The sequence below is a fragment of the Lissotriton helveticus genome, chromosome 6 (assembly GCF_964261635.1).
Source record: "Lissotriton helveticus chromosome 6, aLisHel1.1, whole genome shotgun sequence".
Taxonomy (NCBI): domain Eukaryota; kingdom Metazoa; phylum Chordata; class Amphibia; order Caudata; family Salamandridae; genus Lissotriton; species Lissotriton helveticus.
The window spans coordinates 36,796,502-36,810,959 of NC_136067.1; the positions used below are offsets into that span (position 1 = coordinate 36,796,502).

The 14,458-nt window shown below is 46.9% G+C and overlaps 1 protein-coding gene across 2 annotated transcripts in view; it reads right to left on the reverse strand.

Moving 5' to 3' along the window:
• DAAM2 (dishevelled associated activator of morphogenesis 2) overlaps positions 1-14,458 on the reverse strand; it is a 648,121-nt gene that overhangs the window by 220,461 nt on the left and 413,202 nt on the right. For both annotated transcript variants that reach the window (XM_078647328.1, XM_078647329.1), the window contains exons 8-10: positions 10,989-11,092; positions 8,258-8,324; positions 1,030-1,147 (exon numbers count right to left, since the gene is read on the reverse strand). In XM_078647328.1, coding sequence (XP_078503454.1) covers positions 1,030-1,147; positions 8,258-8,324; positions 10,989-11,092 — 289 coding nt within the window. The remainder of the gene's footprint in view (positions 1-1,029; positions 1,148-8,257; positions 8,325-10,988; positions 11,093-14,458) is intronic.

Genomic DNA, 14,458 nt, shown 5'->3' on the forward strand with positions numbered 1-14,458 from the left:
GGTTCCTCTGAGAAGAAAGGTCACTCACTGGAGAACACAAAGGAAGCTGCTACAGAAAAGGTGCCTGAGTGTCCAAGAGTCCAGGTGTTCAGAATCTAAGAGAACCATTCCCTTGGACAATTTCAATATATGTAAATGTAGCTTGTCTGGCTAACCAGACAAGCCACTGGGTCCAGGAATTAATTGTCAAGAGGAGACACCACCGAGCTAGTTTTAACCTTTACTACACTTTACTTTCGGTGATCCCAACATATATACATTTTCATGTTTGTATTGTCTTCGCCTCCCTTTGCTCCACCCCGGGCGTTGTTCTGCGCAGGGGAGTATTGAAGCAAGCCCAATGATGAAGCATGTCACAATTTTGTGAGTGAGGGCAGTATTTTCTCACAGAAAATTACATTTCCCTACTCCTCCGTGCGTGTTATAGTATGTTGCACTGACAGGCTTAATTTCTCAAGCCGCAACATGAATTACTTTTTTGCTTCAGAAGTTCAAATGAAACATCTCAAAATAGGTGTTTGTGATTACTGAGCATCTCTGAGAGATGTTACTGTTAGGTTGATGCAGATACAAGAAAAGTGGCTGCCAATGAGAAAAAATGGTTTTCAATTCTGACAATTTAACCTTTATGTGGAACAACTGACCCAAAAAGGTAAGTGTTCTTGTCTGTATTTTCTAGGAGACACTAGAGTTGAAAACTCAGCACAATGGTTAGATTGAAGGGTGGCTTGCAAGTGGTGATGACATACCGTTCCTACTATCCCGCGCCAGTCAGTAGAAGTAGTCTAAATTTTTCCTCTTCACCATAACAATTAAATTGTTGGGTATCCACCCACAGTTTGAAAGTAAAACCCCAGGAAGAGAAAAAGAGTACTATTTAACCCTCAATTTTAATTTCAGACTATGATTACTTGTCCGATTCTCCCTTGATTCGCCTCCATGATCATAGGAAAATGTGAGAAGGTTGTCTACAAAATTGTGGGGGAGCAGAAACACGAGCCGTGGGGCCCACCACCTGGTTGTACTCACAAGGAATCTGCAAACAGTGCTGCAACACCGACAATAAATAGGGGTAGGCATCTGTGTGCTTCAGCTTCCGTTTTATGATGTCAAACATCTGCGTGGCGCTCTTGGTGTCAATATGAACCTGAAGAAGACAAGATCAGAACCCATAGGTTAACGCGCCGACACGTGTAGACAGCCTGCTGTTCACTCATGGGCACTTACGGGCACAAAGCCGCTTTTTCAAGATACTCACACTAGACAATCATCAAATCTCCTTTAAATAGACATTTATACCTACAATTTAATTAGTGTCAAATTGCATATATACATATACGCATACATAATCGTTATTGTACACACAGAGTTGTTTCAAAACAGAAAATTCTCATGAATCATTGTTTGTATTCCCCTCTGAAGTACTTTGTAAAGAACACTTGTACCAGAGGTGCATCCACATGGGAAACAACCTTTACACCGCAACTTTTACAATGCACTACCATTACAACAAAACTTTTACAACGCAACATCCATTACAACGCATGCAATTACAACACAACCATTACAACGCATGCCACTACAACGCACACCACTACAACGCATGTCATTACAACTCAGTCATTACAAAGCATACCATTACAACGCATAACATTACCATCCAACACTTACCCTACTGTTGCACCCCCTGGAGTTAGAATAGTAATTTTTACCCCTACACTATCCAACACTTACCCTACTGTTGCACCCCCTGGAGTTAGAATAGTAATGTTTACCCCTACACTATCCAACACTTACCCTACTGTTGCACCCCCTGGAGTTAGAATAGTAATTTTTACCCCAACACTATCCAACACTTACCATACATGCAATGTAATGTTATGCGTTGTAATGGTATGCGTTGTAAAGGTAGTATGCGTTGTAATGGAATGCGTTGTAAAGGTATTATGCGTTGTAATGGAATGCGTTGTAAATGTAGTTTGTAAAATTTCGTTGTAATGGAATGCGTTGTAATGGATGTTGCGTTGTAAAAAATGCATTGTAAAGGTATGCGTTGTAAAGGTATGCATTGTAAAAGTGTGCATTGTAACGTCATACATCCATCCACACAGTTGTAAACCATTAAATAAACACCTGCATGTTCTTTACTTGCATGATTTGCAGTAATTAACGTTACTCCAGTGAATGACTGACTTCAAGCACTGGGAAGCTTAGAGACTGTCATTCTCTGGTTTCCTTCTCCCTGAATTTCTTAATTCCCCACACAATCAGATTAATCTGTGTTTGTTATTCATTCCCCTGTGTTTGAGACATAGTGAGCAACGCGTCAGCACTCTGGACCCTCAGGGGTTCACTACCCTCCCCGGATAACAAACGATACAATTTGTAATATATACTCCTTTTGCACGAGATCAACAGATATTACAAGATAGTATTCAATTTACCGCTGTTCAAAAGTAATTTCCTATTTGAAGAAATAGGCATTATGTAAAATACAGAACAAAGAGGGTGTATTGTGTAATTTCTGGGTTACCGTATATGCACAAGTGCACTGAGCATTGGGTCTCATGGTATTGTATGGAGCCAGCACCCTTCATGGCCTCAACGGACATTCATGTTCTGATATATAATAATCGTCCACGTATTGCAATCTGTTATTTTGTCAAAAAATGAGGTAAGTATCAAAACTCTACCGCTTGGGGTTCCTAGAACCCATCATATATCTAACACTTGGACACAGAGTGTACTGCGCGGGCTGCTCTAAGTTCTGTGGGCCATTGACCCAGTCCCAACGCATTAGTTAGACATTTAAACCCAACCGAGAGAGAATCCAACTGTTGACTGGCGGGGTCAGTTCAGTCCAACCATCCCGAGACTTGCAACAGTAGCTGGCCTGTCCGCAGACAAGATGGCGGCGTGAAGAGCCAGAGGGAAGACTTGGACTTCCTGTTCAAGGTCCACAAGTGCCACTGCCTTCCAGCTGCTCTGCTCTCCATCCAACAATGGAGGCCGGGGGCTGCTCGATGTGCACCGGGGCTGCTCGATGTGGGCGCCAGGGCTGCTCGATGTGTGCGCCGGGACTGCTCGATATGTGCGCCGGGACTGCTCGATGTGGGCGCTGGGGCAGCTCGATATGTGCACTGGGGCTGCTCGATGTGGGTACCGGCCGGGGCTGCTCGAAGTGTGCGCCGGGGCTGCTCGATGTGGGCGCCAGGGCTGCTCGATGTGCACCATGGCTGCTCGAAGTGCACCGGGGCTGCTCGATGTGGGTACTAGGGCTGCTCGATGTGGGTGCCGGGGCTGCTCGATGTGCATTGGGGCTGCTCGATGTGTGCGCCGGGACTGCTTGATGTGGGCGCCAGGGCTGCTCTATGTGCATTGGGGCTGCTCGATGTGCATTGGGGCTGCTCGATGTGTGCGCCGGGGCTGCTCGATGTGCATTGGGGCTGCTCGATGTGTGCGCCGGGACTGCTTGATGTGGGCGCCAGGGCTGCTCGATGTGCATTGGGGCTGCTCGATGTGCATTGGGGCTGCTCGATGTGTGCGCCGGGGCTGCTCGATGTGCATTGGGGCTGCTCGATGTGTGCGCCGGGACTGCTTGATGTGGGCGCCAGGGCTGCTCGATGTGCATTGGGGCTGCTCGATGTGCATTGGGGCTGCTCGATGTGTGCGCCGGGGCTGCTCGATGTGGGTACTAGGGCTGCTCGATGAGGGCAGCGGGGCTGCTCGATGTGTGCCTTCCCATTGCATGCTTGAGGATTACATTGTATAACTGGGATGTTGGATAATCACAAGCCAGGAAGTGCCTCACCCACTCAGTTGGCTTAGATACCATGTGGGCATCAGTCCCTGGCTGCATGCTCTGAAGGTGCATTTCCACTCCCTGGAGTACCCTCGTTCAATGAAACAGGCCGAGGGAAGGGAGACTGTCGCCAACACGCTGCGCTGTTCTCCGGACGAGCTGCTGAAGTTCAGCCATGTTTCTGATGAAGCGCTGGAACAAGACCCGGAGGAAGGCGTTTGGCTGGAGCCACTAGAAAGATGTAATCCTTCCTCATTTAGCACATCAGGCTTCCAGCTGCTTGAATAAAACCAGACAAAGCAGCTAGGAACGGCGCCCATCCCGAAAGCTATTTGGTGGCGGGAGAGAGCTTCCAGGAAGAATGCACATCATGGATGCAGATGATGGCAGAGTGACTTCATACCATAACTCTGTCCGCCAGACACACCACAAGGTTGACCCCTTGTTCCATCCATAGCCCCTCAACAGCCTCCAGTGGCCGCTGATGGGTTAGAAGTGGACAATACAAAGAACTAACATTGTTCTTAGAGCCCTGTTACTAGCAGATGCCTTTCTGGCTGCTGGGACCAGGGGTAGCCCTGCCAGGAGTACCTATGGACAACTCAGGGGTAGCAGCACCTCCAATGCCCCCCAGTAAACAGCTTTCCCAGTCCACACTCAAAAAGGACTTGAAAACCTTTCTTTTTGCTCAATAATGCACCTATTCCATAAAACCCTTGCTGTAGCGCCAAGAAACCTTCATCAGGTGAATACTGCACTCTATAAATGCCATTGCTATTGCCTCCTCTGAGCCCTAACTGACGCCAATGAGATATCGTGTTTTGGTGCCACGCTTTCACTGCAATAGCGTTACGGCGTAGGAGATCCAGGGTTTGGGGTGGCATGTACTACAAACCTTTTAGTATATACTAGAAAAGTCACAAACAAGACTACGGCAATGAGGGAGGAGCCGCACAATGCTCGAACCAGAGTCCTCAACCTTGTTTCACGCGTATCCCTACGACTCGATTCACAACGAGCCTCCGCAGTCGTGACGGCGTCCCCGCACTGCAGTTTCTCATTGCTGAGATTCCAACACAAGTGCGAAGACTCCGCCACGCCTGCGGAGACTCTTTGTGAATCGGGCCCTAAGATCTGTAGTATTTTATAGTGCTAAAGCCAACGTGCGTCATCAAGTACTGGAATGGTCAAAGTCAATAGATATTCAAATGTAGTGTAGAACCAGAAATCTCAAGAGAAGCTTTGTGAGAAGCCTACAGTTCCTGAGGCTCTGGACTTCGAGGCGTCACCAAGTAAAAGCCTTACCGATGTAAGTCTGCACACTGCACACCGATGCGGTGTCTACACTACGGTGGCTTCAGGGTAGGCCTGGGCGGAGTTCCCGGAGTTACGCTATGCGGAACTCTGTGAAGTGCCAATAAAACTTTGTCGCGCTCCGTGGAGTTCCGCAAGCGGCGGAGGGAGTTAAGTCGCACTGCTCGCACTGATTTTTAGCACCGGGAGTTTGTCCTGTGATGTAAAATCTGCATGAACAGCACCACACGCACGGCAAGAGGGCGCTGCTTCCTTCTGCCGCTCGAGTAGATCTTCCACTCGAGCAGCAGCTTCATCAATGCAGCAGCACCATGTACAGCACAAGAGGGCGCTGTAGCACCACCAGCTCTTCCGGTCGTTCCTCCCCATCCAGACGCCCAGCGTCGTATGCGTGTACACTTCAGCCTCCACATGACACATCCATGAGCACCTACCTATGCTGATCCCCTCCCGGTCATTAGGACACTGTTTCCAGTGCTGAGCTTGAGTCGTGCAACCCAGTGCATTCTGGGGGTTGTAGAATTGTTTTGCTTCCCTTGAACTAATTAGAGACGCTCGGAACCAATAATTGGCAGGTGAGCGCTCAGCAACGGAGACGGTGTCCGCGACGACCTCGAGTAACTTAGGGCCTGTTTGAGATCTTGGCGGATTGGTTACGTTGTCACAATGGCAACGGTGAAATATAAATCCGTAGGATATAATAGGATTTTTATACTTCGATGGACTGGATATCCGTCACTATTGTGATAGGGTAACCCATCCGCTGAAATCTAAATCATGCCCTCGGTCACTCTAAACTCCACCTCCTACTTCATAGCCTCTTCCTATCACAAGCCGCGCCGCTCTTCCCTCCTCCTTCTCCAATCCCTATGACATGCTCGTGACATCTGTGCCAGGTGTGGTCCTTACTGGCTCTACCGCTCCCTTGACAACCACTCTTACCCAGTGCACTGCACCCCCTCCTGTTATGTTATATCCAGTTGTGTACATCTGTAGTAGACCCGCCGATGGGCCAACGCCTGGTTCAGAAGAACAGGAATGACTCAAGCTGGTGAGTGTAGGGGAGTCAACTAGTTTTCGAAGGATTCAATTGGGGCCAGTTTTGGCTCATTCATAGGAGACAGATCGAAGGCCGGTCTGGAACAGCCGAGCTAAAAAGTCCTGACATTATCGTCTCCAGTCACAGAAGACTCAGAGTCCCACCAATGAGTACATAAAAAGAGGAAAGCTGATGTGATCAGGTGTACCCGTTCACCATTCATCGTTGGTGATGGCCATCCTGTACTACAGCATCATCGTTTCATCCAGGCTCCTGAAGAAGGCCAGCTTCAGATTGAAAAATCCAGAGAACCAGATGGTCAAAATGCGCTTGAAAATATGAGGGTGCCGGCACATAACGCGGGCATCTAAAGCGCTCCATGGACTCCCGCCAGACACAAGGATCGAATGCAACGTCCTTTGTAAGATGCGTAAAAACTATCGGCCGAAGGTGGGAAACCTGCAGACGGTGGTGCCACACTACGCGCCAACCCGGAACCAGCATATCGGCTGGTGAGATATCGACTAGCTCAAATACAGATGTAGTTGCCTGGGAGACCTCTGCCTCATACCCTGGAGCCCTTCAACCACTCTAACCTACCAATCATTACCATTTTACCTTCCCTCTGACATCACTGTAAGCTTTGAGAGTGAAACGCAGCTCTGTATTACCTTGCCATGTATGACCGCCCACTAAGACCCGCTCTGCAACCACAGGACCCACTCTAACTCACCTCCAGTTAAACAGACCCAATACACATCCCCGTTGTCAGCAAATTGGACTTCCAACCTTTGGAGATGGCGCTTGAGTTTCCACCCATTGGTTCTTTTCTCTCACCAGCTCCACCTTCTATGGTTCAGAAGTATTCAGTCTGGCCAGGAGTGGCAATAGGGCTCTCTCCGAATTCTTCATGTTACTGTTGACATCTAACTGGGGAACATCGTTTACAACGAAACTTTTACCACGCACTACCATTACAATGCAGGAATTACAACGAACGTCGTTACAACGACTTTTGCTGGAGGGTGCTGTTGGATAGGGAATAGTTTAATTTTCTATCCAACACCTTCCCTACTATCCACGGGGACTGGAGTTGGAATAGAAAATTAAACTATTCCACTATCCAGCGCCCCACAACGCAAGTCGTTGTAACGACTTGCGTTGTAATACCTGCGTTGTAAAGGCATGCATGGTAAAAGCATGCATTGAAACGTCATACAACCCATCTATCTACACCCCTCCCCCATCCATCACAAAAACTGTACATAACTGCTCTGGCCCCCACTAGCTCTGCACACAAAACACACTGAGCTACAACCTTAGAGTCATATGCAAAAGAGGTCTGGCTTCCTCTGGACCTCCTGACTCTGGAAGGTGTTATTCTAAGACTGAGGTACAGAAGATTCAAAAGATCTCTCAAAAAACCCTGCAACTCGGCAGCGAAGGAAGAGCAAAGTTTTAATCCTGTCTGGAAAGTTGGGAGAGGTATTCAACATTTTCCAATCCGCAAAGCTGAAACGTTTATGAACTTTGCATAACTCTGCAAACAGAGTCAAAAACTCTAGCACAAAAACTGTTTGTTTTACAATGCTCTCGCAAAACCGATTTTACAAGGAAATTATCCAACTAAAACCTTTCACAGGAAAATTCTCCCTTTTGGTGGGCATTTTCAGCCATATTTGAATACCTTGGAAACAATATGCTAATTTTCATCCATTTTCAATAACATAGGAAACTTGAAAATGTTTTTTAAAAATGCACAAATTGAGAGTAAGTGAAATTTGATATCTCAATCTACTCCAACTGACAGGCCCTCGGCCTCGGTTTCCCACCCCATCGAATCTACTGAGAACAACGCGCTCAACTCTGGGGTCGCTCTGGAACTGATGAAGGGTTTTGAACTTCCCGCCTTCCTTCAGACAGTCTGGCTTCTTTGAACCCAGAGCTGCAAACACACAATTGTACTATTTGATTTAGACTCTGACCAGAGTTCCAATCCGAGAAGCCAGACCAAGTGAATCAATGCACAGACTTAAGAGCAAGAGACATCTTTTTACATTATTTATTTTTTATTTAGCTAATATTGATAAACATCCACTTACCATATCAAACCGCTTGGCAAGCTCCACGTCATCTTCATTCCTCACCATCTCAAAAAAGTCTAAGTGCCTGGAAGGGAAAAGATGAGTGTCATTCATAGCTCAAAAATGAATGAAAAGATGCGTTCTATTCACAGCTCACGATGGCTAAGATGCTTGCCATTCAGAGCTCAAAAAGGGAAAGATGTGTCTGTTCACAACTTAGAAAGGAAAAGATGTGTGTGTGTGAACTCATACCTAATGCGGCATTGTTGCATGCATCTATTCACACCTAATGCCGCACTGTTGCATGCATGCACTCGTACCGAATGCAGGACTGTTGCATGCATGCACTCGTACCGAATGCAGCACCGTTGCATGCATGCACTCGTACAGAATGCAGCACTGTTGCATGCATGCACTCGTACCGAATGCAGCACCGTTGCATGCATGCACTCGTACCGAATGCAGCACTGTTGCATGCATGCACTCGTACCGATTGCAGCACCATTGCATGCAGGCACTCATACCGAATGCAGCACTGTTGCATGCAGGCACTCATACCGAATGCAGCACTGTTGCATGCATGCACTCGTACCTAATGCAGCACTGTTGCATGCATGCACTCGTACCTAATGCAGCACTATTGTATGCATCTACTCATACCTAATGCAGCATTGTTGCATGCATGCACTCGTACCGAATGCAGCACTGTTGCATACATCTGCTCATACCTAATGCAGCACTGTTGCATGCATGCACTCGTACCGACTGCAGCACTGTTGCATGCATGCATTCGTACCGACTGCAGCACTGTTGCATGCATGCACTTGTACCGAATGCAGGACTGTTGCATGCATGCACTGGTACAGAATGCAGCACCGTTGCATGCATGCACTCGTACAGAATGCAGCACTGTTGCATGCATGCACTCGTACCGAATGCAGCACCGTTGCATGCATGCACTCGTACCGAATGCAGCACTGTTGCATGCATGCACTCGTACCGAATGCAGCACCGTTGCATGCATGCACTCGTACCGAATGCAGCACTGTTGCATGCATGCACTCGTACCGATTGCAGCACTGTTGCATGCAGGCACCCGTACCGAATGCAGCACTGTTGCATGCATGCACTCGTACCGAATGCAGCACTGTTGCATGCATGCACTCGTACCTAATGCAACACTATTGTATGCATCTACTCATACCTAATGCAGCATTGTTGCATGCATGCACTCGTACCGAATGCCGCACTGTTGCATGCATCTGCTCGTACCGAATGCAGGACGGTTGCATGCATGCACTCGTACCGAATGCAGCACTGTTGCATACATCTGCTCATACCTAATGCAGCACTGTTGCATGCATGCACTCGTACCGACTGCAGCACCGTTGCATGCATGCATTCGTACCGAATGCAGCACTGTTGCATGCATGCACTCGTACCGAATGCAGGACTGTTGCATGCATGCACTGGTACAGAATGCAGCACCGTTGCATGCATGCACTCGTACAGAATGCAGCACTGTTGCATGCATGCACTCGTACCGAATGCAGCACTGTTGCATGCATGCACTCGTACCAAATGCAGCACTGTTGCATGCATGCACTCGTACTGATTGCTGCACTGTTGCATGCAGGCACTCGTACCGAATGCAGCACGGTTGCATGCATGCACTCGTACCGAATGCAGCACTGTTGCATGCAGGCACTCGTACCTAATGCAGCACTATTGCATGCATCTACTAATACCTAATGCAGCATTGTTGCATGCATGCACTTGTACCGAATGCAGCACTGTTGCATGCATGCACTCGTACTGAATGCGGCACTGTTGCATGCATGAACTCCTACTGAATGCAGGACTGTTGCATGCATCTACTCATACCTAATGTAGCACTGTTGCATGCATGCACTTGTACCGAATGCAGCACTGTTGCATGCATGCACTCGCACCAAATGCAGCACTGTTGCATGCATGCACTCGTACCGAATGCAGCACTGTTGCATGCATGCAGTTGTACCGAATGCAGCACTGTTGCATGCATGTAGTCGTACCGAATGCGGCACTGTTGCATGAAGGTTTCATAGTCAAAGCACCACTTACTCCCAGCCCTCAGGGTGTACGTTTGGAAGTACCAAGCATGGCAGGGACGACATTGCAGTTCATTGTCAATATCCACATTAGTGTTCATGTGATTTGTGTTGCCGACTCCCTCATCTATATTCGCACTCTGAGGTGTTACGACTACAGAGACAGTGCGCAGCTGGCAATCATTCAGGAGTCCTAAAAGACACTTTGGTGTGTAAAATTCTGCAGCTCCCTGCTGTTTGACTCAGTTCCATACAGAGACACAACAAAGGCATTCTTCTACTCGCACCCTAATATGTGAATCATTTGAGAATGGGGGGTCACAATAAGATGGTACGTAAAGAAAGGTGGACCCCTTGTAGACGGCGGTAGCATACGGTGTGCGGTGTTCTGGTTATGGTAATATGTAAAGTGTAGAAGGGCTAGCTGGTACAACTGTCCGTACTTGCACACATCTATGCTTTAACCAAATAAGATGTGAATATGTTGACATATTTTCATCCACAAGTCTCACAACGATGAAAATAAAGACTTCGTTGATTTGAGCGCCCCGTCTCTTGAGATCCTACTGAAGCAAAGTCCTGCCGTACAGAACGTTGACACCACCAGCAGATCTACTCACCATCAACAAAACCACACACAATCCTCCCACTCGTCTCACCTGTCTAGTATTGCGTTTTCATGACTTCGTAGCTTGTCAATCACCGGCTGGATTCCCAACATCAGAAATTCGTACCGGAGGTGCAATCGGAACTCAAGATTATCCTTCAAAGGCAGAAAAGTAACAGCATGAAAGGGTCAGTGACGTTACAGAACGTCCAGTGTAGGTTTGTCAATCTTTTCTTGGTGACTGGTAACCATGGTTTACCTACTTTCAATGCACACAATGCCACTGAGGTCTTTAGGCCACCAAGGGATAAGGGAGCTTAGGGCCCGATTCACAGAACTAACTTAATACAAAATCCTAAACTTACTGCCATTTTGGTATTCACAGAAGACACTTACTCATTTAGGTATTCACAGAAGTTAGGACCCCTAACTTTAGGACTCCTAAATGCCTTCTGTGAATTCCGAAAGTCTTCAAGTTAGGATTTTTCTCAGTTTAGGAGTAGTAAAGTTAGGACTCATAACTTCTGTGAATACCAAAATGACTAAGTGCCTTCTGTGAATACCAAAATGGCAGTAAGTTTAGGATTTTGTATTAAGTTAGTTCTGTGAATCGGGCCCTTTCTGCTGCCAGGACTTCCAGTTAGTTAATGTATTTCATTGCTTCTCTTCTAATGCTTCCTCCTCAGGATCTCCACCCCAAGAGGGACCCTCATAAGACTGCTTAGGCCATTGGGACAAAACTCATGTCTGTGCATTGTCAAACATCGTGCAAAATCTGAAGTGTTCTAAACTTGAGCTGCTCTTTGCCAACTTTATTCTGACTTATCTAATTGGGATACAGGATCAGCCGGACATGGTGGGTGTCCGAGGACGGGTACTTTTCAGGCTTAAATTTCCACCCAAAGTGCTCTACACGCAGTAAAAGTTTTCTTTCTCTTTAGGGCACCTCGCGCCACGAACCAGCCCACGGAACTAAAGTGGCACATTTTGCCATTGGTGGCATCTTCTCACTGCCTGTCTTCTCAGGAACCAGAGTTTTTTCTGAAGTAGGGGACACATTAGATTTAAGATTTCATTGCAAAGTGTCAACTGGATTATTTATTTGAATATTAGCGAGCTTAAACCAAACCTACTGACACCCCCATCTTTCTGATGGTGCTCAGTTTTAAACATAGTTCCAACACACCCAGAAAAAAGGGGTAGATCTGACTAAAATGTATTCGTTTTTTCAGAATGTTTGTACAGTGCTAGCTGATAAAATCAGGGGTGATCTATTTTATTGCAACACGTCGTTCTAACACACTGTAGTTATCACAATACATAACTCTACGATGGTTGTATGACGTTACAACGCATACTTTTACAACGCACACCTTTACAACGCATTTTTTACAACGCAACATCCATTACAACGTATTCCATTACAACACATTTTTTAACATTTACAACACATTCCATTACAATGCATACTACCTTTACAACGCATACCATTACAACGCATAACATTACATTGCATGTATGGTAAGTATTGGATAGTGTAGGGGTACAAATGACTATTCTAACTCCAGGGGGTGCAACAGTAGGGTAAGTGTTGGATAGTGTAGGGGTAAAAATTACTATTCTAACTCCAGGGGGTGAAACAGTAGGGTAAGTGTTGGATGGTAATGGTATGCGTTGCATTGGTATGCGTTGTAATGACTGCGTTGTAATGGTATGCGTTGTAGTGTCATGCATTGTAATGGTTGCGTTGTAATAGCATGCTATGTAATGGATGCTGCCTTGTAAAAGTTTCGTTGTAATTGTAGTGCTTTGTAAAAGTTGCATTGTAAAGGTTGTTTCCCCTCTACGATTGATCTATTGCGCTAATTTGAAAATGGTATTGTACGGTGTATCGTTTCATAGCTCTTCTGAGGCAGCCCTATTAGTAAGGACAGGTACATACTAACAGTATCCTCATAATCGCTAATGAATACAAGGTCAAGGTAACCCATGATCAATGCAAGAACACGTATGTCAGACAACGCCGACAGACAGAACTGTTCAGGCTCGATGTTGAGGAAGGATAAGGGTTGTGATGAAGAGCATCGCACTTGATGTGTCCCCCGCGTGGCTGGATGAGGTCTTCCACCAACCAATCCATGCTTCCTACTTGTCATCACTCTGAGTTTACAACAAGGAAACAGACACAAAGCTAAACAAAGAGCATTAAGCATGTGGAGAAGCGTGGCTCAATGATTAGAGCGGCAGACCCTGATACAGAAGTCTGGCCTGGGACCAGGGTTCAATTCCCACCTCGGCGGGTCTTGGGCTCAATTTCCTCGGACCTGATAATTCTCGCCGCGGTGCCTATTCCAATCATGGAGTCCCACTCTGCAACTCTGGGCAATAGCTTGCTTAATCTCCACAACGGCCCCACCAGCGCTGGGATGCCTGGCTGCACCTTGGGGGTGCCCAGGAGTGGGCGCCTCACAGGGAAAAAGCCAGGAAGGGTTCCACAGCGGTGTGTGTACAAGCGCCGGAGAGACCCCATGTGGGGGGATTTGGGCGCTATACAAGTACTACAACATTTACATTAATAAATACATATGTGAATGTGGTTCTTGTGGCTGACTGTTTATGGCAAGAACATGGAGTCTCCGTCTTGAAACGATACGGCGTGGTAAGCATCGACCATGTACATTCTTCAACTGGGAAGAGCCCAATAGAAGTGGAGCGACCTGATTCACAGAGCGGCTGAGACCGTGTTCCTCCATATTATCTTGCGTTGGGGTCTCGCCTGATAGGGAGAATAATGGACAGGGATGTCACATGATAGACCTGAAGCAACGTGTTCAAGGGAGGACGCGGGATCAGAAGTGAGGAGATGCGGTTGCAGAGGGAACCGAATAGCCAATGAACGACATCTTCCTGTGAACCAATCCGCTCACAGATTGCCTCTGAGCCACCATCTTTTATTTATTGCAGTCATTTGAAGTTCCACCAGACATATTCCTACTCGACCACCGCACACCACTTTGAGACGAATAACCACTACATCAATACACGTGATCCAGGTAACAGACGTGCACAGAGATGGTTGCTACAGCGTTACCGTTTTGAGATTAGGGGCAATTACAAGGATCCAAGGCCTTGCAAAAGTTGTTTACAGACAGTGTTGGTTATTTTTACTAGACACACTCAACGTCAAAGACTTGCCAGTTGAAGGGCAGTCCTTCAATAGCACAGCATTGGTATGAACCCTTGGAAAGGAGTCTAGGTCATTCCAGAACACCATGAACCATCTGCATGGCCTTGAGATTGCTAGAAGGAATCGGGAGGGACACAACCCTCAAGCGAAACAAATTACAAATGGCGGACACACAGGTCTAGCGCATGACCAGGGACACAAAGAAGATGGCCAACCTCTGCTTTTGGGTAGTATGTGATGTTAAGCACAGAGAACAACGAACGATGACTGTTCGTACCCTGCGGCTTTACATAAACTGGACCTAGTTTACGGACATCGATTCAATGAGAAAACAC